A 27,505-nucleotide genomic window follows, 5' to 3' on the forward strand; every position below is an offset into this window, starting at 1 on the left:
CTCTGGTTACCAATAATGTTGAACGTTGCTCCTATATTTTGTTCTTTTTCCTGTATTTCAGTGTTCATATCTTTATTTACAAATCATATAGTTTTGATTTGTATAGACTTTTATTTACTAAAGGTCTTAGCCCTTTGATGTATATATTGCAAATATTTTGTCCCAGATTGGCACTTGCCTTTGAGTTGTGCGTTAGTTGGTACTATAAAAACCACGTTTTTAAGTTTTATGTAATTAAGTTACATAATGAGCTTTCATACTTTGTGGTTTCTTTCTATGCTTTATGTTTTTTAAAGTCCTTTCCCCTCCTAAAATCAGATAATCACTGTATTTTCTCATGTTTTCATTTTTTACATTGCCTGAGTCCATCTAGAAATTACTTTGGTGGATGGCAAATTTTGTACTTTTGAATCTTGGAGGACAGCAACCACAGTGGAAGAAATAATCCCTCTTCCATGATAGACAAGTGATCACAGCTTAGCCACGGGATAATTCTGACATTAGCAGTGCAAGGAAAGGGGTACAAATCTGATTCCTCCTAGAAAACCAATGGAGTCATGATAGACTTCTGTTCGTAAAGTAGAAAATCATCACTTTTTTAAACCTGAAAAATGTCTTTTTAAACCTGAAAACACAGAATAATAATCTGTGCTAAAGATAGATCACACAACTGTGTTTTAAGAACAGTTTGTGGTTTATTAACAAAGTGGTAGATATTTCCTTTCATTTAAACTCCCCCTAGATCACTAAGGATGAGGCTAATACAGGAGAAAACTGTCCAAACCCTTATTAGTTGCCTGAGTCTTATTTTCAACTCAGATTTATATCATTTACAACATAGAGAAAATGTTTTGGGGAAGGCAGGTTGGTCCCATTAAAGTGTTAAATGCTCAAACCCTTTGACTTAGCAGTGCTACCACTGCAAATTTACCCTATCTATGGGTATAGCCACAAAAATACATTTAAGATGTATGTAGAAAAGATTCACTACAGTTCTGTTTACAACAGCAAATAAAATGCTGGGAACCCCCTAAATAATCTAGCAGCAGCTGGCCAGTAAAATAGAGTACATCTGAGCAGCAGTTATGAAGAATGACCCCATGTGCTGCTTTAGAAAAATCCTGAAGATACATCACTAAGAAAAAAGAAAGCTAAAAAGCAGACCGTGTATGTTATAATTCCTTTTATGTAAAGATTAAAAGATCTCTATGGGTAATAGGCTGGTATACGTGTGTGTGTGTGTGTGTGTGTGTGTGTGTGTGTGTGTTTCCCTAGTAGGATACATAGAAAATGTAAGGAATTAAATTGATGGGGGTGCACTTCTCTGTGCATTGTTTGAATGTTTTCCCCATGTACATTTATTAGTTTGTTTTAGATTACATTTTTAAATGCTATATTTATCTGGGCTATTTATAGTTCCTTCTTTGTACCTCCCTGATAGATACAGGAAGATATAGATCTGGGAAGATGGTCACCAGATATTGACATCTAAAGAAACAATAAAAGGGCGCCTGGGTGGCTCAGTCGGTTATGCGTCTGATTCTTGATTTCAGCTCAGGTCATGATCTCACGGTTCGTGAGTTTGAGCCCCACATCGGGCTCTGCATTGATAGCGTGGAGCCTGCTTGGGATTCTCTCTCTCCTTCTCTCTCTGTACCTCCCCTGCTCATGCTGTCTCTCTCTCTCTCTCTCTCTCTCTCTCTCTCTCTCAAAATAAGTAGACATTTAAAAAAAGAAACAAACAAAAACGTGATTGGCAAGAGTCAGAAAACGTGCGCGCGTCTCTGTTTGGAATGGCGCTCCTTTCTTGGAGTCTGCATTCCTTTGTTGTCAGAATGTCCCACATCTTGGTCACATTCTATTTTTGTGCACACTATTTTGTCTTGCATTTCCAACAGCCACAGGTCTGTTCAGTTGCATCCCAGCCCCGCTGCCGTTCCATGGGCTGCCGCTCTGAGACCTGCAAGCAGCCAGTGGGAAAACTGCTTCTTGTGAGGTCCGCTCAGTGTCCACTCTTGCTTCCTGACGAGGGACATTTCCTGCAGGCCTTGCACGTCTTCCCAAGATAGGACTGTCAATTTTGCAGATGCCTCTGCCCCTTCCCCTTCCTGACATCTAATCTTAGAAAGATGTATTCTAGAACCTAGAAGGCCCAGACTCAGAGAGCTTCTCCACTCATGAGCCCGATGTGGTAAATTGAGAGCTTTCCCAGCTGCCGCCTCATTTTACAACTGTCCCTCTCCGATGAAAAGTTCAGATGGGAGAGACATATTTTGCATTTGCTCTCCTTATGAAATCATTCAATCCCCTGGAAGTGTCTCCTGCAGGAATTAAAGTAAATGGATATTCTGGTTCACCAGAAATTGCTGAAGATTCTAATCCAGCCTCAGCCTACTTCTGTTTGGAATTGGGAAATGCTCACAGATTTTGTAAAAGGCCTCCGGTTTGGGGGTGGGGAGGTGGGGTGGAAAGATTTGGCATCAGGATGGTTTGCATTCTCAACATCTCCTTTGTTCTGGAAGTTTTGGGCACATGCACGTGAAAGTGGTGACAGTGTGTTCCATGTGTCTTGTGTGGAGCTCTCTCAGAGTTAAGCAAATGTTCGTCGCCAAAACACATCTCTCTTCGCGATAAAGTGCTCAGGAGTCAGACTGTCTGGGCTTCAACCCCTGCTTGGCCACTTCCTGGACATGACCTTGGACATGTTTATTCACTTATGTTCAGTTTTGATGATTATCCATAAAATGGAGGATAGTAAAGGTACCTACTTGAAAGTGCTCTGAGGATGAAATGCAAAACTGGAGGGGTCCTTAGGATAGTGCCTGGTACATAGCAAGTAGTCCACAAACGTAGTTACCATTATTATTCTTGCTGCTGTTGTCATTATTGTTTTTATCACCACCAACATCGTTATTCTTAGAGATGAATGTTGGTTCCATGAGTAGATTGCAAGTGCCTAGGCAAAAGCCCAAGCCAAAAACTTCATACTACGTACAAAGGAAGCACCTTTATCTATGGAGCTCCTGCATCAAGAGATGGGCTTCGTTCCATTTTTTTTTATTGTACTTTACAAACACCTTAAGACAGTTATGTTTCCTTGATTCATTCTGGGTTTGAATTCCGTTTGACACTTTGTAGGCGTGTGACCTCCTCTCTTTATCTCCCTGTACCTCTGTTTTCTCCTCTGTACAATGCAGATGATGATCGTACCTAATGCAGTGGGTGGTTATGAAGGTTAAAAGCGTTAACATGTATCAATCAGAACAGTGCCAGGCACATAGTAAGCACTGCTTAAATGCTTGGTAGTAAGACTTTATAGATGAGGAAGGACACGTGACCATCCGGAAGTGAAGCCATCGTTCTCCTTAGAGATGAGGGAAGCTTACAACAAAGCTGGTCCAACTTGCTCATTTCACATGTGGGAAATTGGAAGCCTAGGAACAATAGTCTCCTCTAAGTCACCCAGGGTTAGGGGTCGAACCTGTACCTGAAGCTGAGTGTCTCGACTCCTAGTTCAGTGCTCACATGGCTTCACGGTGGAAATAACACCGTACTTTGAGAGTGAGGATATGGAAATTACATTCTGTGGATGAATTTAATTATGTTTTTTCTGGCATTTGGGACTTTCTCAGAGTTCTCTACCATTACATCTGTATAGAAAGTGCTCAATTCTTTTCTTCACAGTGGACTTATTATATGAGCTTTCTCATTAGAGCTGTGTCAGACCACCCTTCTTTTTGGTTTCCAGAAAGGACACTAAAGGGAGGCACACCTAGCAAAGAATTTGATGTTATTACCATTAAAGCAAAAATATAGCTATATGGTTAAATAATTATTTAAAGAGTAACACTGGGGGCAGACCTTAAAAATAGACTTAAGATAAAATCCATATGGGCTCTAAACTATCTACAAAAGACTTTAAACTAAAACTTTCCTGTGTTGTACATTGGTCTTGGCAGTAATAAGCTAGCTGTGTTAACTGTTCAGTGTAATTAATAACAGTTTTGCATCTAAACTATTTAATGTTTCTTAAGAGTTGAGGTGTTAAAGTATCCTTTCAAAAACCCATAGTGAAGTTTGAACTAATCAATGCTTCTTTCCTACTTAAAATTCTTTCTCTTTATAATTTCTGTAAAAAGCAGAAGGAAACAGGCAATTCCCTGTGTTACCAATAGATGGCAAGTTCAAGGCCAGATAATCAGTGGAATAAAAGATAATTACATAAATGGAAATGCTGGTCCAAATTAAGCAATGGGAATGAAATGGAGTTGTAGAATTCTCTGTTTGACGTGTTGATGTTGTGGGATGAATGGGTGCACGACTGAGCAAAATGGTGTGATTATAGGAAATGCAGTTTACTTGTCCTTTTGACCAAGACTTTGAGCTGACTCTGGATTCTGCTCCTTAGTTTTGTGGGATCAGAACATCGCAAAGCAACTTGGCTTTCACTCGTCTACCTAAATCCGAGTGCCATGTTACTCATTTTACAGCTGATGGACATTGCAGGGAGCTTAATAAATATTAGCCCTCCATTCACCTAACTACTTGGGAAGCCTGAATATATAATCAGAATCATGATTAGTGACCTTCAAGTCAGAGCCAGAAGAGACAGTTTTGATATCTGGTGGCATTGGGATCAGATACCTGATCTCTAGTAGGGATGTGTCCACTAAGCAAACTCAGCATTCAAGTTAGCTGGACAGGCAGTTGGACAAAGCTGAGCAGGTACCTCCTTGATCGTTTTATATGTAATCACTGGGGTTCTCAGTTTTCAGACCGACCTGCTTCTCCTTCCTCAGATATATAAATAGCATTGGTTCTGCAGCAGCATTAAACAGGTAATTATAATTCAGCCACGACTGAGATGACAGTCTGATTCCTTAATAGAAAAAGCTCATAGGGCCCCCATTTGCAAGTTGATTTTCCATAATTTAATTCTCACAATTACTTTACTACTCAGTGTAACCCATATAAAAACTGGCACCCTGGTGATTCTGTTTCAGCAGGAAAGCACATTCAAAGAAGCACAGTCTGGAAGGAAAAGTCCAGTATCCTTACCAGAATCTTTGGGAGTGCATCCAAAAGGATCATTTTATAAGCCACAATAAAATATATCAGGATTCTCTCTTCCTGATCTTCTGATCTTAACATCTCAGCCCCCTTTCTTTTTAAATGGATGAACTTCAAGCTCTTTGAGTTCCTTTTTCTTCACTCCTTCTCTCCTTTTCTCAATCTTGTGATTTCCCCCCATCAGCCATATCCCCTGTTCCCTTTCCAAGTGCAAGCTACTTAAAACAGTCTCGGTCTGCAGTTCAGCACTCTGCCCTCTCTCTGATTCTGCACTGTAAAGCCTATGAACCAGCTGGGCCAAAGTCACTGAAAAGCCTGTGTGGGCTCAGAGGAGGAGCGCACAGTTCCCTTTAGCTCATGATGGTAGACGTCAAAGCAACATTCTCTACCTAGCAATAGCTGGAGGAAAGATTGCCACGTTTAAATTTTAATATATTTTCTTTTTTTCCCCTTTCCAGAATCTTTTTCTAAATTCTGGCATATCTTGAAGGCAATAGTGCTCTGTGTAAGTAGGTCTTCTGGTTCCGTCCTGTACATGCTCCCTGGGGCTCTAAGTATCAGCCCAAGTCAAAGTGGGCCTCAGCAAAGGAAAGAAAACTCTGTATCTGTTTCTTACTGCCTTTCCTCCCCAGCCTCTTCCCCCCTCTCACTGTTTCTCACAGACTCCTCTGGGACTCCTTCCCCACCCATCAGCTTTCATCTCCCAATGCCTGGCTTGCAGCACAGGCAGAGGAGAGAAGAGGGAGTCTGCCTCTAGGTGCACAAGGGTGGACATAGGCTTCCTGATGACATCTCATGCTTTTTAGCCACACCTTTGAACAGAATGTGCTCCATTCCGTGGGTGCTCCTTACTGTACTAAGAGTCTGCAGTTTCATAATGTTGCAATGCTTCCAGAAAATACTTGCCAAGAAAATATATAATTTACAGAAAGACAATGAAAGGGATTTGCGAGGCCTCCCAGATAGTAGAGGGATCTGGAAACCTTCCTAATGGTTTGAGATCACTTCATTCCAGATGTCTCTTGAGGCACATTCCCCCTGAATGGTTTGCTACTGGCAGCTCATTATGCTTTCCCTGGAATTTCCCCTTACCCTAGCTTTTCTCCCCAGAATGGGCTTTCCATGGTTCTTGCCCAGAGTTAGCTTTTTCAACTCCTTTTTTATATGCATGGCAATAATGGTCTATTCCATATGGGCTAATGTCTCCAACAGAAAGACGCTCCTGGTTCTGTTGATTGATTGCTAATGTGTTTTCAGTGGACATTGCAGGGAGCTTAATAAGTATTAGCTCTGCCATTACTGCCATTGAGTCATGAGTGCAAATTCATAATGCATTTGAGTGAGGGTTTTGTACAAACCGAACATGATCAGAGGGGAGCAAGTATCTCATTCCATGCCTTCATCATGTGGTGCTCTAGGCTTTGGAGATGCCTCAGCCAAGATTTTTGTCCTCAAAGAGCACATAGTTTGGTAAAGAGGAAAGATGTGTAGAAGGTTAAATGTTTAAGTGCTAAAGCACTCAAGGACCCACGGTAAATAAAGGGAGCAGAGAAGGAGGGAGTGATGAATTCTACTTGGAGGGAGCAGAAAAAGCTTCTGTATTTGTCACAACTCTCTGAGTCACGAGTGACAGAAGCACAACTCAAACTAGCTTAAGCAAAATGGAGAGAATTAGTGCACATAATTTAGCAAGCCCAGAGGTGGTTCTCGCTTTGTGCAAACTAGACCTGGGACCCAAAGAGTGTCATTAGGATCCTTCTTTCTCTGTCTTTCAGCTCTGCTTCTCTCTGCATGTTTGACCTTTCTCCAGCATGGATGCATTTCTTCCATGTGGCTTGGGAAAATTGCCACTCAGATGTACATCATCCAGCTTGACCTTAGTGGAAAAAGAGCTTTTCTCTCCCAGTATTCATGTGTCTCTCCCTAAAAGTATTTCTTATTGGTCTTACTTGGGTCATTTAGCAGCCCTTGGACCACTCGCTGTTGCAATGAGATAAGGTAGTATGATTAGCCATACCTTCCAGCTCCATTTACAGTGAGGGTGGGTGGCTTCTCCAAAGGAAAGACTAGGCAGATGGTCACTCTATCTTCATTGATATTTAAGCTGTACTGTCAAAGAGAAATATGTAGATAGATAGATAGGTAGATAGATAGATAGATAGATAGATAGATAGATATAGATATAGATATAGGTATAGATACAGATAGCCAAATGAAGCAGTGAGGGAAAACTTACTATTTGCACTGCAGGCAATGGGAGGCATTCTGGGATTTTTAAGCAAGGGATGGAGATAGACTTCGATTTTAGAGTATCACTCCGGAAGCAATGCAGAGGGGGACTTGCTCAGAGCCACGACTCAGGGTCAAGGAGGCTAGTGAGGACACCCCTGCAGCAATCCAGATGGAAATTGGGTGTAACAGTTAAGTGCTATAGAGTGCTAAATATACTAATGTAGAATATTCTACATGTGCAGGTGGGGAGATAAAGGAAGTAATAAGGTAGTAATAAAGGTTGTAGGAGGGAAGCAAAAAGATACGGAAAATGGTAAGCAGAATCAACAGGACTTGGTCTCTCAAGAAAGTGAAGTGTCTAGGATAGCTGCAGTTTCTGCCTTGAGTAACGTCATTTGCTGAGATGGAGAATACAGAAAGAACAGATGTGAGCCTAGGGGAGGAGGGATGGTCGAGATGATGCCGGTAAGCGCTAAGTTTGAGGGACTGGATATGAACAATTCGCAGTTGGATATGGGAATTTGGAGCTCCGAAGAGAGATCTAGGCTGAAATGGGCAAGTTATCAATGCACAGGTTGTATAGTTGATGAGACTAAAGGGAATCATGTCGTCTAAATGTCTGGAGTGAGAAGAGGGCCCAAGAGTTAGTGGTTTTGCTTTGATAAAGGAAGAAGTCTAGAAAGCAGCAGGCTAGCAGGCAAGGAGCACAGCTCAGACCTCAGCAGTCCAAGCAGGCAGCGAGTGCCTAGGACCCAATGGTGCCCTACCCGAACTTGCCAGACTTTGGCTCATAACTAATTCTATACAGAGGCTGGCTGCACATCTTACCTCTTTTGTTGGGTTAAGAGTGACTTTAGGACCTAACCCCATCACCGTGGAGGGGGATTCGACTAATCAAAGAATCCTGTTACAGCCATGGATGTACAAAGTGTCCTTGTGATGAGACCAACCCCGAGTCTTCCGCAGACAGAATGCAGATATGAACATGCTGATGCTGGTGCCTGGTTGCATATATTAACAACCGTTTGCTTTTGAGCTTCAACCCAGTAAAGGGTTTCCTCAAGGAATATATGAATATGGCACAAATGGGAAAGTATTGCTTTCCCACTGTTGCCAGTTCCCACACCAGCTTGCTTTGGTCCACATGGCTGAAAGCTAAGACACCGCCTTGCCTGCCCCCCAAGATCCTATTAGTTCTGAGTCTCATCAGTTTTGGTTCCTGTATTTGTCCTTTTCTTTTCATTCAGATTGGAGCAGCTTTAAGCTAGTGTGGGCTTAAGTTTACCCATCCCCACCCATACACCCCACTGCAGGGTGAATGTACCATCGTCCTAAGACATTTGGTGATTTTTTTTCATCCAGAGGTTAGCAAACTATGACTGGCAGATTCAATCTGGCCTCCCACCTCTGTTTGTAAATGAAGGTTTATTAGAACACAGCCACGCTCATTTATTTATATATTGGCTTATGTCATTTTTGTACTGCAATGGCAGCTTTGAGTAGTTGCAACAGAGATTGTATGTTCCACAAAACCTAAAATATTTGCTGTCTGGACCTTTATAGAAAAAGTATCCCGACCCCTGTTAATCCATCCTATACACTGGTACCAGATTAGTGTTCCTAAAATGCCTTTCACCATGTCACTTTCTTGCTTAGAACCCTACAATATTATAATGTCTGTGAAATGAAATCCAAACTTCTTGGCCTGACATTCAAGGCCCTCAATGGTCTAGTCCTAGCCAATCTTTTGAATAATTAATCTCTATTCCAAAGAGCAAGCTCTACCCTTCAATTAGATTTCCCTCTTCATTGTCCCTGGAATATGCAGTATATTTCTACCCTTATTCACACAATTCTCTTTGCCTGGAATGTGCTGCCCATTTGTATCTACCTAATACCCCCCCCCCATTCTAAATGAACTAACTGAAAACCTGCATCTTTCATGATCATATCTGTTCACAGGGACCACCGATGAGTCTACTGCTTGAACATGTAGAGGTTCACTGCCTGTACCCTCTGGTGATATTTTCTCTATTCAATGCATAGTTCACTAATCCAATGGTGGGAAACTCTGGAGTGAGGATTTTCTATGTGAACAAAGGCACAGAGGTGGGAAAGCCTAGGTTTGCAAATGACCAGATGTGTAATTAGAACCCTGACTTAGTCCAGTCAAGTTTCTATAACAACATACCATAGACTGGGTGCCTTATACACATTAGGAATTTGTTTCTCATAGCTCTGGAGGCTGGGAAGTCCAAGATCAGTGTCTTGGTGGGGAAAATTCAGTGTCTGGTGGGGGCCTGCTTCCTGGTTCATAGACCGTTATCTTTTCGCTGTGTCCTCACATGGTCCAAGGGGCAAAAGAGCTCTCGGGTTTTTCATGTAAGGGCACTAATCCCATTCGTGAGGGCTCCACTCTCATGACCTAGTTGCCTCCAAAAGGTCCCTACCTCCTAACACCATTACTTTGAAGATTAGGTTCCAACCTATGAATTTTGGGGGAGGGCGCAAATGTCCAGTCTCTAATGAATACGTAGCACTCAGTTCCCATTTATGGAAGTATTGTGTCATCAGCGCCTTGTGTCCATGATGCACTATCTCTTGGTGCTGGACTTAAATTTGGGCAACTATGTATCTTGATCGCCAGTGGGAATGAATGATAAAGTGCAGTAAACCTGCCCCGGAGGAATCCTAGGATATAGAGATAGTGACGGTTCGGAAAGTCCTTGTTTTATCACTTGGTACCTCTGAGATACTGGATAAGTGTGCTCTTCTCATTAGGCCTCACTTTCCCCATCTACGGTCACATATTATACATACTTACACACACTCTGGAATGAAGCAGCATCAATAACACAGCACTGATTAGAGTTCTTGGTAAATGGTGAGTTCCTAAAATATCCTCGGGCCTCACTTTGGCAGGAGGGTTATGTCCCTGACTTGGATATCATGTCTCCCAGTGGCTTGAGATGATAAACTAACGTTTCTTAAAAGTCTGTGCATTGCACAGAAGAATTTGGTTATAACGCTAATTATTGCTATGTTGACTTGAATAGCTGTGGTGCAGGCACATCCCCAGAAACATAGCAACTACGGAAAATAAAGGCTTCCGTTAACACAGAGCCCAGCAGCCAGCCTTCCACATTATTGTCCTCTCCAGGAATTGGCTGTCGTATTGTAGAATGCCACTATGTCTGTCTAGCACGTTTCCCCCTGCATATGAGAGTAAAGGGAAATAAGCCAGTGCAGTAAATGTCTCAGCAAACCTTCCCAGTGTGCACTTTGGAAACAAAATGTGGAACAAGTAAGCTATCATTAAAGGCAGGCCTTTTTATTCTTAAATTAGTCACATTTATATGATGTTTATTGTCTGCATTTGAGAAGTAGGGAAAAGAAAAGTATTATGTGTGCATTCCAGTGGGAAGGTTATGCTCCGAATACAGGAGAATTACATCCCTTTAAAACCAGCCTCTAGGCATTACCTACAAGTATACATGTGGCAACAATTATAATAATAAATAGCATTTATTGAGCATTTACTATGTGCCAGGCTATTGTTCCAAGTCCTTTACATGTATCGTCTCATTTCATCCTTGCCGCAAGCATAAGGTTTAGGACAAATTATGATCTCCTCTGTATGTGAGAGAAGGCTCGGACCCAGAGAAGTAAAATAACTTGCCAGAGGTCACACAGGTAGCAGATGGCAGAGCTGGGAGTCCGATCCAGGCAGACCAACTTCAGATTTCATATTTACTGTAACCTCAGTGAGCCCCACCCACGTGCAATGCTCCCCCCAAGACTAGTTTAAGCAAAGACCGCCCATCAATTTGCATTGTTTGTGATGTCCAATGGGATTTGTCCTAGGAAATTGGAAATTATGTTGGATTATTTGTGTATATGATTTCCATAGAAGGAAGCTAACCCTATAGTTCCCCACTGTTACATGCTATCATATTTGCAGTTTATAACATCCTCTGTCTTTTCGGTTGAGACATTTTTATTCTTTGTCTCCAAATTAACACTGCATAGAACATGACTCTGTGAGTGTGTGTGTATGTGTGAGTGTGTAGAAACCGCCTTTTCTTCTGGATTAAATTGCTGCAGCCTGGCTGACTGAGGAGACTCTCCCACTCGCCGAGCCCACAGCAGACATGTTAGGAGAAAGCTGCTGGAGGCGGAGGGGCAGGTGACACCGTACGTGTGCCCAGCATCTCTGGAAGTGTCTATACAGATGTGTGCTGCTGCTGCTGCTGCTGCTGCTGCTTCCGGCCTTAAAATTCCTGGAGCCAACACCCACCTACTCTTACAGCCTCTCTCTCTCTCTTTTATTTTCAAGGAAAAAAGAAAGAGGCAGACTGAAATAGAAGGCAAGCGACAAGAGCTTGACGAGCAGATACTTCTGCTGCAGCATTCCAAGGTAAGAGGCTGATCCCACGAACCTGTTCCATTATTAGACATGCAGATCACACTCCAGAGAGCCGGGCAGAGGCTGCCCTGGCGTGAAGGCTTTGCCGCTGACTGCACGAGCTTTTTTTCATTCAGTCAGGAAACCATCTCTTGGCTTTTCTTGTGAATTTCTCAAACCCAGGGCATTGTTACAGCATTCCAGTGTCTGTGAGCCTGATGAGATTATAGTGTGCATGTGGACGGGTTTGGGGGCTGGTGTGTGCATGTGAAATGCACTGGTTATATATAGAAATTGGATGAGAATTTCCACATGGTGGGTGAGGCAGTGTTCCGGGGCTGCATCTCAGTGCATTAGGTCCTGTGTGTGTGTGTGTGTGTGTGTGTGTGTGTGTTCAGAGGTTCCCGAGAATATGTTGAACTCATGTTCTTGGACACATTAAACATATTAATATTTTCTTTCTTGATACGGAGAGAAGGGAGAGGAAAGCACTGCGATCTGATAAAAGAGCAACACTGTGTGTTTCGGATGATTCATTCATTTTATTTCTACTTTAACAATTTTGGAAGTGTTCTCTTAGAATGGGCAGTGGGTCAAAAGATGGCATTCCAATGATTTGACTTGGTTGGGTCTCCATTGCACCGGAGAAGAGAGAGGCGGGGGTTATTTATTTATTTTTCTTTAAAACGTAATGCACTTAAGCATCATAATTGAGTACAGCGTACGAGAAAGCTCTGTCACTGACACAAGAACTCCACGGGCTGTGGAATGCTGCTTTCTGCAGGCTTGCAGAATACTGTGAACACATTCCAGGGGCCAGCTGGAAGTTTCTGCGTGCCTTCTCCTGCTCTGGGCTTTTTTTAGGGAAGCCTTCTCCTGCTCACTCGAGTTGCCGTGACATTCATGTGCAGATATGCATTGCTCAGGGGGCTGGTTGGGAAGGTTGGGGCTGACTCTTCAGGGTGATGCCAGGTATAGCTAATTTTGATTCTTTTAAACACGATGGGTCCTTGTGGTTGTATTTTCCATTCTTCTCTAGATTAGGGTTGTGCTAAATGAATCCTCGAGATGAGAATTATCAGCAAGCTGATTTCAAATAGCAGCATGACCTAAATCTGCTTAGCATATTTATCAGTTTACTATCAACTTTAACCAGAGAGATGTGTTTAAAAGGAAGAAAAGCAGCATGATGCTGAGAATATTGCCCACTTCTCTTTACTCATTGTGTAAATCTGTTTATGGACCTTTCTTTGTAGAAGCTTACAGTATATCCCACATGCTGTTCCTCTTTCCTTACACCATCCCTGAGGAAGCATTGAGGGCTGAAGTTAGTATTTTCTTCTTACAGAAAGGGGGACTTAAAAGCGCTTAATAGAACCGAGTGGATTTTTCAAGGTCAGTCTGGACAGAGCTGGGACTCTGGCTCACAGTGCAGTCGACTCACTCTTTACAAGACACCAAAATGTACCAGAAGCTCAGTGAATTCTTGGTTAAAGGTAGATTTTTCATGTCTTTGACCAGACAGCCCCTCTCCTCTTTAAGCTCAGTGTGGTTCTTTGCTTTTGCATTCCTTGAATCAAAAGTCAGGCAATAAATACATTAAATCAGGTGTTTTGGGTTTTTTTTATCCCACTTCTTATCAGATACTTCTTATAAGATGTCAAGGACTCATTCATTGCTGATTTCCACACAGTATCCATCCATCCATCCATCCATCCATCCATCCATCCATCCATTCATCCATCTTTTCATCCTTCCATCCTTCCATCTATCCAACAACAGAAATAACAGTAAAAAGGACTTAGTATTGCATGTGGAATCAGTGAGATTCCTTCAGAGACTTGGAAACAAGGGGATCAGATATTTCTTTACAGTCATGTTGGTAAAGTTCTCACATAGTTGATGAAATTGGCTATCTAAGGGAACACCCAGCACTTTTACCTAGGTGATCTTCCTGTAACCTGGGGAGAAATGACTGAAAGTGATGGCAATTTAGTAAGTGGAGACCAATGCATTGTCATTTTCTCCCTGGGGAAAGGCCATGTAAACAGTGGGGGTGGATAACTAGCCTTGAACAATGGAAAAAAAAAGACTCATGGGTCCCAAAGGTGGTTTAAGAAAGACTCCAGCTCTGGCAGGTACCAAGTATCTCTGCTCTGGTGAGGCGGGGTCTGCAGTAAGGCCAGAAGAATCATCAAGCCTCACCTTGGCTCAGGTGAAACCTCCCTCATGACTCTGCCTCTCTTTGCTCTGAGCCCATCATCCCAAAATAACTGAGTTATTTTGGTGGTGCCTGACTGAGAGATATGATCACTGCAGGCACCAGAAAGGAATATGTTCTACTTTAAATCATTTAGCTGTTGACGGAACCTGATAGTGTGAGTCATCTTCCCTGTGATCATTCAGTTTTGAGCTTGGCAGCCTCACCCCTTGATGGTAGTAGGTTCATTGGGGTTATAGTTCTTCTGTGAGCCTCTTGGTAGAGACTCGGCCAGCTTTCTCCTGGTGGCACGGCAGCCTTGTCATACCTTTGCCTATCCTTGATAATAGTCATGATTTTTCTGAGTCCCTAGTACTTCAGACTAGTACTGGTACTTTACATACATCCCCTCAATAATGGCCACAAAGTGTTACTTTCCCTGTCTTACAGGGGAGGAAACAAACTTGTGAGGTCAAGTAATTTGCCCAAGAACATGGAGACTATAAGTGAGGGAACCCCAGTTGAACCCTAGGGTATGACTTTCTCCAAAACCAAACCTTCTCTAGGACACTGTTTCCTTCAAGTGAAATGTTCCATTTTGAATAATTTGTCTAGAGAGATGCCAATTATCATCTCTTTATTACAAATATATTCTCATGGACTCCAGAAAATTGAGAGCATATGGAGACATTATTGGTTATTAGTAGTTCCTTGAAGTACAAAATATTAAGAAATGTGTCAATAATTAATTATTTCACTAATGTATAAAATCTAAGATCCTCCCTAAGGAAAATAATATATGTGCTTGGTACAAAGTTAAATGGAAAAGCATTAGAATCAGATTTCATATTTATGAAGACATAATTCTCATTATCAAATAGTCTATGGATACTTATTCTCATGCAATGAGGTATGAATTATTTAGATTTATCGGTCTCTTGTCAAGGCAAATAAATAGAATGCAAGACAATAGTTTTGATGCTTATTTGGCTAATATTCTTGGTAATTGCAATATTTAGGGCTATGCAGTGAGTGATGCCACAAAATGGCATATTGTTACTTTATATATGGACGATAAATAAATTCTACAATGCAGTGAAAGACCAAAGTGTGGAATGTTGAAATATCCACTACACCCGAGTGATTAAAAAACCTCCAGATCCTTTGAAGTCCTCACCAAAGGAACCTCAGATTTCTTTTTAGAGGATCTTAGCTATATTTGGTATCTAATATTTGTGATGTAAGAATTTCCAAGAAGTGCTCACATATGGTACCAGTAAGCAGTTTTAGTAGCTGAATTATTTTTGCTGATTATGAGAGAAAGGAATGGACGATCATTTTAAAGGCAAAATGTTAAAGCACAGGAAAATATAAAGAAAAAAACATAACAACTATGTGCTTGTCAACCAGATGTAACTCACACAGAGGTATATCCTTCTATGCTTTTTGTCCGATATATTTTTGTAGAGTAAGGTATGTGACCCTTGATAACAGGCCTCATGAGCTTGTGAGTAAAATAAAATGGTATTAACATTCAGGTCCAAAATACATTAACCTTGACCTCTTTTTTGATTTTGGTAGATGGGCTGTTTTAAATTCTCATAAAAACTTTGTCATTTTTATGAAATCACATCTTAAATTCTTTTGCTTTGTCATATCTGACTTTTATATTGTCCTTGCAAAGAACATCTCCATCTCAAACACTTACCTGTGATGTTTCTTATGCTTCCAATAGTTTTCACCCATCTAGAATTTTTTTTCCATAGGAAATAAGATAGGAATAACTTTACTTTTTACTGATGGTGAGTCTCAACAGAATTTATTGATTAATTCATCCTTGTTCTCACTGACTTAAATGTCTTCTTTATCATAGACATATTTCTCTCTTATGTTCAAGTCTACCCTTTGCGGATTCTTTTAATTCCATGAATCTGCCACCCCTGTGCCAATACCATCCTCATTTAACCCCCCTAGCTTTTTAATATATAATATGTATTAATAATATGTCATAAGGCAAGAGCCATCATTATTCTTCCTTTGAAGAATTGTCTTGGCTTTTTATTCCATGGAAACAATTATTTATTCTTATTGTTTTTACTGTGTGACTTGCGATAATGTGAGTTTAAAAAATAAATCAACTATTATATTATACCAGACAGACTAAATTTAATATTCCCTTTTGTCTCTTGGTCGAATTACCAGAGATTTGTCTATTTTATTGGTCAGTCCAAGGCCCCAGCAAGAGTAGGCACACAGTATGTATTGCCACATGAATCCCTTTGGAACTGTCACATTTATAAAGGTTTGTATGACAGAGTCAGCACTGTCAGAATCAAATTGCTAATATCATATCTTCAATATATAAGCTGCCTGTGAATTATTTATTTATGAGCAGGGAACCCTGACTAGAGGTTTTTTTTCCTAATCCAAGCTATGAAAATTGTCATTATATTTTAAAAACTACAGCCTTTTCTTTCAAGAAGATTGAATGAAAAAAAATCAAAGACTAAATTGTGACCCTGCGAGATATTTATTGTAAACCCACCAAGGTCATTTGCTGCATAGCCTGAAGGTACCAGGAGACTTGCTGCAAAGATGTTATAGTGTCTCTCGCTATTGTGAACCTTTAGCACTAATTTTAGACTTTTCTTGGTTATTAGTGTGTATGACAGGCCAGTTTAAATTTTAAAATCTTGACTAGGCAGGCAGGGCACACAGTGTAAAGGAACTCTACATCGCATCCTTTTTCCCAGCATGTCCCCATCTCCACTGGCCCTACGAACAGATTGAGTACAAGTTAGAACTGGGTTTCCTCTAGGAAGTCTTGGGTTGGCTTCTGTGTGGACTGAATCATGTAACAAAAGCTCAATACCAAGCCAAGATCTTCCCAGGAGTCAATGGGGAAGAAGGGAAGTGTCCCAGGGAAGGAGAAGGAGAACAGAGAGGGGACACAGATGATCAAAAACACAACACAGCTGTCACCCCACGTTGTGTTTAAGCCATTTTCTATTAGGTGGGATTTCACCAGATTCCCAACAGCATCTGCCAACACAGCCAGTGTCAGTGTGACCCAGATGACAGGTGAATGTGAGATTTGGAATAAAAAGTAAACCCATAAAAGTGTAAAAAGAAATCACAGGTAAATATTTTCAAAGCCCTAGAATGAGGAAGCCTTATCTAATTATAAGCCAGAATTATAAAGTAAAAATATGGGTAGATATGACTTTATAAAAATTACAGTTAGAGGACCACCTGGGTGGCTCAGTCGGTTAAGTGTCTGACTTCAGCTCAGGTCATGATCTCATGGTTTGTGGGTCGAGCCCTGTGTTGGGCTCCGTGCTGACAGCTCATTGCCTGGAGCATGCTTCAGATTCTATATCTCCCTCTCTCTCTGCCCTTCCTCTGTTCGTGCTTTGTCTCAATCTCTCTCTCTCTTTCTCTCTCTCAAAAATAAACATTACAAAAATTAAAAATAAATAAATAAACATTTAAAAAAATGGGGCGCCTGGGTGGCTTAGTCACTTAAGTCACTGACTTCAGCTCAGGTAATGATCTTGTGGTCCGTGGGTTCGAGCCCCATGTTCGGGCCCCAAGCAGCTCAGAGCCTGGAGCCTGCTTCCGATTCTGGGTCTCCCTCTCTATGTTCCTCCCCTGCTCGTGCTCTCTCTCTCTCAAAAATAAAAAAATAAAAATTTTAAATAATTAAAAATAAATAAATAAATAAACACACAAACACTCAAAAATTTACAGTTAGGAAAAAAATTGGAGACTGATTAGTCTCAGTTCATCTCCCACTGCCCATCTGCCCCCCCCCACCACCACCCAGTGATCACCCAGACATTCCTCAGTGCTTTCCTGTATCACCTTGAAAAATTGTGTCATCTCAGGTATCTTATCTGTAGATTTAAAAAGTTTGATTAATCATGTTGTATCCTTTAAATATTTCCAACTTCATTTGTCAATTGTACCTCAGTAAAGCTGGGGTAAAAGGTTTGATTAAATGATCTCTAAGGTCTTCTTTAGCCTTAATAGTCTAAGATTTTATATTTGCTAAAATACAGTGCTTGTGCATGGTTTTTAAATAATTCATTCACTCAACAAGTATTTATCATCCTCAACTATAGCCTTGTGCATCAGCCACTGTGGATGAATAGAGGATACAGCACCTAATTGTGGGAAGTCAGGGGTGAGTGGGAGAGGAGCCCACTGTCAGAGACCCTGGAGAGGGATCGTCTGAGTAAGGGGGAGGTCAGCGGTGCCTGAAGGTTTTGTAAATCCTATGTGAGAAAAAGAGAGTCCTTGGGCATCTTAGACAGAGTGCACCATTTGGCTTCAAGTCTCAGAGCCGTGTCTTACTAAATGTGTGCCCAGGAGTTAGTTACTTAATGTTAGCACCTACCTCATGGGGTTTTTGTGAGAGTTTAATGAATTTATAGGTGAAGTATTTTAAACAGCAAGAGTTCTATAAGGATTATCATCATCATCGTCACTCAGTACCATTGCTTCAAATATCACATATGAACCAATGACTCCCAAATTGATGTCTCCAGTCCCGATGGCCCCTGAACTCCAGGCTGTTGTATTCAGCTGTTTTCCTGACATGTCCACTTAGATGGGTGTTGCTTCCATTTTAAGCTTCTCAAGCATCATATGCCCTAAATGGAAGTTTTGGTTTTCTGCTCCTCTCGTACTTGTTCTTCCTCTAATCTCTCCAAATCTCTGGATGATGATACCACCATCCACCCTTTTGCTCAAACCAAATATCTATGTCACCTTTAATCCCACCCTTTCCCTCAACCCCCATGTCCAATCTGTCAGCAAGTCATGTTGATTCTACCTCTGAGATACACCTCATGCCTTCCATAGCTTCTGCTCATCCTCTGTTTGAAGCTAACATGCTCTATTACCTGATGATATAATAGAATCCAATCACTTATACTTTGTAATCCTGTTCCTCTGAATCTGTTTTCTTCCTACAGTACTTAGGACAAATGCCACATTCCTTAGCAAATCTGCAGTTCTCTACCTAATCTGGCCCCTTCCTTCCTTTCCATCTTCAACTTGTTCTACCTTCCCTTCCCCACCCCCTACTCACTATGGTCCAGCCACTTGGGCGATCTTTCTGGTCCACAAACATGCTAAACTCTGTCCCATATGTGGGCTGTTATATTTGTCAGTCTCTCCACCTGAAATGCCCTTCCTTGGATCTCAGATCTCAGCTCAAATGTTCAAGTACTCACAGAGACTTCTTCCACCTAAAGTGTCTTCCATCGGTCCCTGTTTCTCACATTGTCCTACCTACTTCCTGCAATGCTGGTATCACAGTCTGAAATGGTCTTGCACCCTTGTTTATTGGGACAAAGGCTCAGCGATGTTGGGGACCTGCCTGTCTTCCAGGCAATGTCTTCAGGAGCCGGCATAGTGCCTGGCATGTAGGGAATGGATGAGGACACCACTGCTCCTGAGATGGGGATGCAGGAGGAGAGACAGCCTGTGGGAGGATGAAGAGCTCCTCTTCGGATCAGTGTTTGGCTAGCCAGTGGCAAAGCTTACGCATTCTCCAGACATCTGGATAGTCACAGGTTCTCATGAAGGGTGACTCAAACCAAGGTTCTTGGACTAGCAGCGTCAATGACAGCATCATGTGGGAGCCTGTTAAAATTCAAATTCCCAGACCCTATCTTGAACTTTGAGAATCAACATTGCCGGGAGTGGGGTTCTGTGCAAGCTCTCCTGGTGAGCCCTACGCATACTGCAGCATGCGAGGCTCTGTTCTCCTTTTGTTTTCTGAAGCTGGACATACGTGTGGAGGAAGAGCCAGATGAACCTCAGCGTCTCCTCCATCCTTCCCTCCAAGGAGCCCCTGTCAAGACTCTGTTTGCCCACTGCCAGCTCTCTGCCTGCCCTTTACTTGTCTTGACTTTTCATCGTTGCATCCACTTGACAAATGTGAACTTTTGACAGTTCTTACCACCTGTAAACTATGGTATCTGTTTTTGGTATATGCTCTTTGAACATAAGAAAGAAAAGTTTTTATTTTTAGTTTTCACTTCTGCTGTACTCTGTCACTTAATTCTGAAACACTCAGGCAGCCAGTAAAGGCCAGAACACTACAGGGAAACCAGTGCTTCCAATGGGCGTGTGTGATCAGAATGGACAAGTACATTGTGTCCCAAGGCTATAACACAGCCGACCCTCAGAGACAACAGGAGGGGATCTGGTGTAGGTTAAGGGAATCTTTGGTGGTAAATGTATTTGAATTGGTGGTTTCCCAGCATTACCACTTTGGGTCCAAGTGAAAAAAATCAACTCTGCTTTTTTGTTTGTTTGTTTGTTTGTTTCTGTAACATCAAAACACTTTTGTGAAACAGACTTCTCCGAGACCCACTGTCCTGTTGTTAGTGTCTCTCTTCTTGGCTCCAGCTGTTGGGGATGTTTTGGTGACCTCACTGGCTTATCCAAAGAAGAGACAGATCCGAGGGCGTATGTGCTTTCGGTGTTCATGGTCACCAGGCTGCTCTTTCCAGAGGTGCTGACAGATGGCTAAGGCTAAATCAGCCAGAAATGAGAAGTTAGACACTTTCTTGGTGGCAGGAGGCACAGTGTGCAGAAGAGCAGAGAGAACATTCCCAGGAGCAGCCAGTGTCATGTTCCAAGAAGCCCTAGCTGTGTAACATCCCTGCTAGGGTAGAGAAAGCTGGGCCTGTCCATGGTTGCCTTTCCAGAAGGGTGCACACTCTAAGACCAAAGTTGCCAGTAGATCTGTCTCCCAAAATCCTAATAGAGATTTTACCCTCTATAAGTTGAACTAGGTGAGTGTCAAACATTTCAGCTGAGGGAGCCCAGTGAAAGTGTGATAGCCCCCTCCCAAGGAATTAGCGTGATAGAAAAATCAAGATTTTTCTACCTCGCCCCTTTACTCATTCATTCCCTGGAGCTAGGCTAGGGGCAGCAATGAGATGCAGAAGAGAATGAAGAATTGTCCCAGCCTTTGAGGAGCTGGGAGTCCATAGGAGGAAAGATATAAAAAGAAAGAATTTGAGAACAGTATGAAAGTGCACAAGAGTATGCTCTCTGCTAGAGGAGGCAGAGAAGAGAGCCATGGATCCTACCAGCGGTAGTGGAGGAAGGTTCCTCAGGTAGCATTTTACCTGCTCTTTCTCAGATGAGGGGAGGAGAGGCCAGGGGAACAGGATGAACAGCAATAATAAACATTTCTCTAGTACTAAGTGTGGGTTCAGCACTTTTAGCATATGAATGCATTTAATCCCCATGACAAGCCTGAGATGGGCTCTGTCATCACATCCATCTTACAGGTGAGGAAACTGAGGTTTGATGAGGGTGAGGAGACTATCTAAGGTCACACAGCTAGTAAGTGGCAGACTGGCTCCAGAATTCAGGCTGTTAACCACTGTTCAGCCCAGCCTCTCACCATAAGTGAGCATGATATCTGGGGAATTTTGAGTAGAGAACAATGCTTTTGAGTTTTTTTTTCCCCTATAACCCACTTAGGAAGAGAAATCAGTTTAACCCACTCATCCCCAGTTTCCAGTGGAAGAAGCATCTCTGTGATAAAGCTTCAGAGAATGTAGTAGTTGCTAGGGCTGCTGTGACAAACACCACAGACTGGGTGGCTTAAGCCACAAAAATTATTTTCTCACAATTCTGGAAGCTGCAAATCCAACCAAGATCAATGTGTCAGTAGGGCTTGCTTCTTCACATGCTCTCTGCTTGGCTTGTAGATGGCTGTCTTCCTCACGTGTCTTTACATGGTCTTCTTTCTGTGCATGTCCTCTTTTTATAAGGACGCCAGTCATATGGGATTAGAGCCCATCCCAATAACCTCATTTAACCTTAAAGACCCTATTTCCAAACACGGTTATGTTATGAGGTCGTAGGGGTTAGGACTTCAACATAGGAATTGGTAGGGAAAGGGGGCCATAATTCAGCCCAGAAGAAAGAGCAACCAATGTCAACAAATGATACTGTGAGTTTTTTAATGTTTATTTATTTTGAGAGAGAGAGAGCGAGCTAGTGAGTGCACGAGTTGGGTGGGGGAAGAGAGGGGGAGAGAGAGAGGGAGAGGGAGAATCTTAAGGAGGCTCCATGCAGTGAGAGCAGAGCCCAACACAGGGCTCCATCTCATAAACTGTGAGATCATGACCTGATCTGAAGTCAAGAGTCTGACACTTAATCGTCTGAGCCACCCAGCACCCTGGTACTGTGAACTTTTACACATGATTTTATATCATTAAACAATGCTCTATAGATTTTTAAAGTACTTTTTTTTTTATTTTTTTTTCAACGTTATTTCTTTTGGGGACAGAGAGAGACAGAGCATGAACGGGGGAGGGGCAGAGAGAGAGGGAGACACGGAATCGGAAACAGGCTCCAGGCTCTGAGCCATCAGCCCAGAGCCTGACGCGGGGCTCGAACTCACGGACCACGAGATCGTGACCTGGCTGAAGTCGGACGCTTAACCGACTGCGCCACCCAGGCGCCCCTAAAGTACTTTTTTAACACTGTCCTTGGTGGTAGTTGTAAATAAATTTGCAGGCACCAGGTTACCAATGATGTTTAGCTGTTTAAGTCTGTTGGGATGAGGGTGGTTCCTGTCTACAATCACTTTAGCAAATAATCATGAATCACTTGCATATGAACAGACCCATGCCTTTAATGAATGGAAAGCAATAGGTCAAGTGATATAAATATGCTTCTTTATGCACTGTAAGAGTAATCAAACAGGCCTCCACCAACAAAGATTTATAAATAAAAAGCAAGAATCATTCAGTGAACACCATGGCTGCTTGGACACCGTACTGATGTGTTGCTAAAAAAAAGTCCCTTCCGAAGTGTTGGAATTCTAAACATTGAAACTTGCTCCTATACATCCAGCAGGGTCTTCACAGCCCTGTGTGGCTGCTGGATTTCTCAATACAATGGTGAACCAGAACCGTTAATGAATTCTAACTTACTATACTAAATGTTGGCAATTTTTAGTAACTCATTTTATAGCTTTATAATAAGTGACTTTTATTGCTTAATCTCAAGAAAAATGAGAGCCTCTGGAATTGTCTGTCTTTTGCTAAGAGCTGTAGAAAGAAAACTGAAGTATGAATTCTGTGTCCACAATATTAGAAATATTCCACTCTTTCATTTCTGTAAATCCTATTTAATTGGCTCCAAGCTCTGCATAGCCTGGCTCTTAGCCATCAAAAGGGTTCCCTTTGTTTTACCTTGCTCAGCCTGCCTGACGAGGTCAAACCAGATTCTGATGGAAGTGATGCCTGAAGCCAGGGAACCCAGTGCTTATTCTATGCATGATCTATGTTGAGTGGCTTCAAAGCCATTATAGGACCCGGGAAAAACTGGTCACATGCCCTGCTTCTGGCAGACTTGGGGGTGCACCCTTTCAGGCCTCCATTCCCAGGACTGCTGACCTGCCCAGGGGATGCTTGGCCATGATGCCCGGGGTTCAGCCTCTGCACACATCCAATAGCCACCATCTGCCTTCTAGGGACCATGTAGTAGAAACCCAAATCAAAAATCTTCTCCCATGCCTTCCTTGCCTTGCTCTTCGTTTCAGGGAGTTTCCACATGCCTTTCTTTTGAGCTGTTTCATTTCTCTTCTCAAAGCAGTAATCGCTCCCTCCCGAACTGTTGACCCGAGACTCAAAGCCTTTTTCTTTCACTCCACAATATATTAGTACACTGGTACAAGTGGGGTGCATTATTTTAAGACCATTTGGAGACCACTGCTGAGTATGGTTGGGAATCATTAAAAAGCTTATTTCTTTTTTAAGTGTTTATTCATTGGGGGGGGAGGGGAGAGGGATAGAGAGAAAGAGAGGGAGAGAGAGAATCCCAAGCAGGCTCCCAGCTGTCAGTGCAAGGTGGGATCATGACCTGAGCGGAAATCAAGAGTTAGACGCTCAACCGACAGAGCCACCCAAGAGCCCCCATTAAAGAGCTTCTAAGAAGAGCCATAACATAAATTAACCTTTTTGAAAAAACACCCTAAGATGGACTTGATATTGGGTGATCTTAAGAAATTATATAATGGAATTGTAGTTGCACAGAAAAATGTCCTTATGTTTTAGAGATTAATACTGAAATACTTATGGGTGAAATGTCATGATGTTTGTTATTTCCTTTAAAATGCTTTGGTGATAAATATGGGAAAATACGGCAAACTGTCTCATTGTAAAGCTAGATGAGGTACAGTGGCATTCATTATTCAGTTTCCTCTGTTAGAAAAAACATGTTTTCAAAAACTTTTTATAGTAGAAAATGTAGAAATAAATCCCTCTGGTGGCTCTCTAGGGGTTGGGCCCCAGGGGAGGGAAGTAGGGAGCCAAATTAGTGAGGAGGCAAAGGCAGCAATTCAGGTGAACACAGATGAGGGGCGGAGCTAAAACCGAGGCACCGCCCACACTGAGAAGGCTGTGGACTGAAAGGTATCATCTGGTTTGTTCTCTTCCCTCACTCCCACAGTCCAAAGTGCTTCGGGAAAAATGGCTGCTGCAGGGTATCCCCGCTGGAACTGCCGAAGAGGAGGAAGCCAGGAGGCGGCAGTCTGAAGAGGATGAATTCAGAGTCAAACAACTGGAAGATAACATTCAGAGGTAGGTGGTTCCCAGCCCAGGGCACCTCTCCACCCTCACTCCCTACACTGTGGTGTTACAGTGCAGTAACCACTACCCTCTTCTAGGGGGCCTTTCTCAGTGCCAGCTCCCTTTCCCAGAGCTTCGGAATTCTATTCCTAAACAGAATACATTTGTATCCTTTAAACTTTTCCAGATAACCCTGAGTTATTACTCTGGGTACTAATTATTGCATTGGGCTGTCATTCGGTACAGTGTTGTTTTCCTGGACCAGGGAGGGGTTGGAAGCAGCCTGCCCCTTCAATAACTGCTCCGCTTTTGAGTTCTTCCATCAGCTTTTGTCCTTTTCCTCCTGTGAATCAGGCTGTTAGCTGTTATTGCTGCTGGAGCGGGTCTGTTTTCAAATTTGCTACACTTGATCAATCTGAAGTGGGGAAACTATAGCAGGGGGTTTTGGAATGGAAAGGACAGAGTATAGAAGAGCTGAATGAGGGCACCCCTGTGCTCTAAAAATTCACTTTGTGTTGCCTGCTTGCTCTGCTCAGAGGGTGAGTTGGGTTCCTTTATGGTTGTCAACCAGGTTCTGAACATTTCCATCTGGGAGATAAGTGACCCTCCTGTGGCCAGTGGTTGGACCAAGAACATAGGTTTGCACTTGAAAACTGTAGTCACACCAGGTCCCAGGACACCTAGCCAGAGATATGAGATGGGGGTGGAAGGTGGTGATCAGAGATGCCTTGGAACCGAATCTCCCCCTCCATCCCATCCCACCAAACCCTGCCTCAAATATCAACTTCAAGAGCTTCATCTGTTTCTCCTGAGGTGCAAGTTCTCTTAGAACACAAAGGGTAAGAGCTACCTGGCTACCGGCCTTTATACTGAGGAGTGAATGAGGTCTGTGAGAGTACCTGGGGACTCCAGTAATGTCGCCGGGGAAAACAGACCGGCCGTAAGCCCTGAAGGCCTAGGTCCGTACTTTGCTTGGACCCTAATGTCTCTCAAAGAGGTCTGAGAGCAGCTTAACTAAATTTTGCTTGTGGGGAAACTAGCTAAGAAGAAGCTGTATATGATGTGCGTGTGTGCATATACATAGACACACATATGTGGGTGGGTGAATATGTGTATATACACAAACAGTTTTTTTAGAATACACAGAGTAAAGGCTAAACTATTACCAGCCATTTTAGTTAGATAGATCGATATATGTCGTTAGAAGAAGAAAATTTTAGTCCTGGAAATATGGCATCAAGTTTGTGAGGACAAGCTTCCTGTTGGAAGCCCGGAAGGTGGACAGGGGAGGGCCAGGATGGAGTCACTCAGAATCCCAAGCCTCGGGGGTTTCTCTCCTCAGAAGTGGCTCAGCTGGCTGTGTCTTACACAACATGAGGAAGCCAAGGATTATTGAAACTATTGACAATATAATAGGTTGGGGAGGAAAAGGCCACTCGGAGAAATGGTGGAGGAAGTCTCAAAGTGGAGAGTCTACAGTGCTGTCAGCCAGAGGGACAGTGGATACAATGCAGGAGTGTCTCTTCGCCGTCACTTTGGTTATAAGTTCCATCATTTTCCTGCCCCTTTCTTACTGGTTTTACGTCACCACAACAGATGGGTCTGGTGCAAAGCAGACACTCCACAGCTATTCGGTGAATGAAGGTTTGGGACTGGGTACCCCACATATTGGGCAGAGAAAGCCTGGGAGATTACTCTCCAGCCTAACTTGGCAAAATCCTAGGAGCCAAGTGGCTTGGACACAGTCTGTTCACTACCTCGGATATGAAGGGAGACAGTATACACACCAATGGGCAGAAAATTTTGTTTAAAATCATTTTTTTTCAGAGCCGTGTATCTTTTCTCAGAGTCTGACAGGGTCACTTCATCTTGTAGGTGTTACAGATGGAAGGTGAAAAGGATTTGGAAAATAGGACAAAATTAGTTATATGACCTTTTCTATTTTTCTTAAACGGCATTAGAAAATGTGGTCCTCCCACCAAATTGGCAGTTTCTCTTTGGCTTGCATATGTATTAGATCACTGTTTTGGCCTCATAAGTGGTAACTCTTACCTGTGGGATGAGCCACCATGTGGAGGGAGAGTCTCAAATCGAGATTGAGTTTTGGCTGAATTGACCATCGGAGTGAAGTGTTAGAGTTAGGGGCTAGTATATTGTTTAGGTGGGCATCACCATATTCAGAAAAATAAGGAAAATCTCTTTTTTATCTTTTGAGTCAATAGAATAAAGAGCTCACTCAACATATGCAGGCCGTCTCCTGGAGCCCCTTGAGGAGATAGATACCCAATCCGGAAGGAAAGAAATCACAGAAGCCTAAAAGGATGGAGGTGGGGTGCTTAGGCCTTGATTTGGCAGGTTATTTCCTTCTGCCACTTTCATGGCTCTGCTGGGCATTGCATTTGCTGGGGAGTGAGCTGCATTCCCTGGAGCTGCTTTTCTGTAGGAGCAGGCCAGCCGATGGGCATCATTTCTTCCTCAGGGCCCCCGGAGGAAGGAGGGTCTTCCTACCCTGGAAGTCAGTTTCTGCTTCCCCTCATATGCCTTGCAACTTCTATACTGGAATGGTTAGCGTCTTTAAGTTCTCGTCTCAAGGGAAGAAGGGAGCTGTCCTGCCTCTTCCCTTAAAGGACCCTCAGCCCCCTAAGCCACTTTCCTTAGTCAGGCATGGCTTAGTTGTCTCTCACAGTCCTAGCCATTTGAACAGCCCTGAAGGCTCATTGGAAGCACAAGCATCCTGCAGCTCTTACAGCCTAAGCGGACAGGGTATCCTGGCTCTGCTTGTTTTGGCTGAGCTCAGCCAAGTGACTCCAAGACATAGGTTAGACGAGTCTGCGCTTGTCCCCCCTGCACTAATGAGCTAACCATGACTGCTTCCTTTTATGGCAATGGCAGAGGAGCAAGAGGGCGGAGCAGAAACAGAACTGCCCATAAGCCATTAGCCAAAGTAAGTCATGGCCATCCCAAAACCCAGGGGAGGAGATGGTC

General features: G+C 42.8%; 1 protein-coding gene across 1 annotated transcript in view; it reads left to right on the forward strand.

The window, feature by feature from the left end:
* PALM2AKAP2 (PALM2 and AKAP2 fusion) overlaps positions 1-27,505 on the forward strand; it is a 448,509-nt gene that overhangs the window by 172,471 nt on the left and 248,533 nt on the right. The window contains 2 exon segments of the mRNA XM_043566474.1: positions 11,639-11,719; positions 24,402-24,532. Coding sequence (XP_043422409.1) covers positions 11,639-11,719; positions 24,402-24,532 — 212 coding nt within the window.

The sequence above is a fragment of the Prionailurus bengalensis genome, chromosome D4, assembly GCF_016509475.1.
Source record: "Prionailurus bengalensis isolate Pbe53 chromosome D4, Fcat_Pben_1.1_paternal_pri, whole genome shotgun sequence".
Lineage (NCBI taxonomy): Eukaryota > Metazoa > Chordata > Mammalia > Carnivora > Felidae > Prionailurus > Prionailurus bengalensis.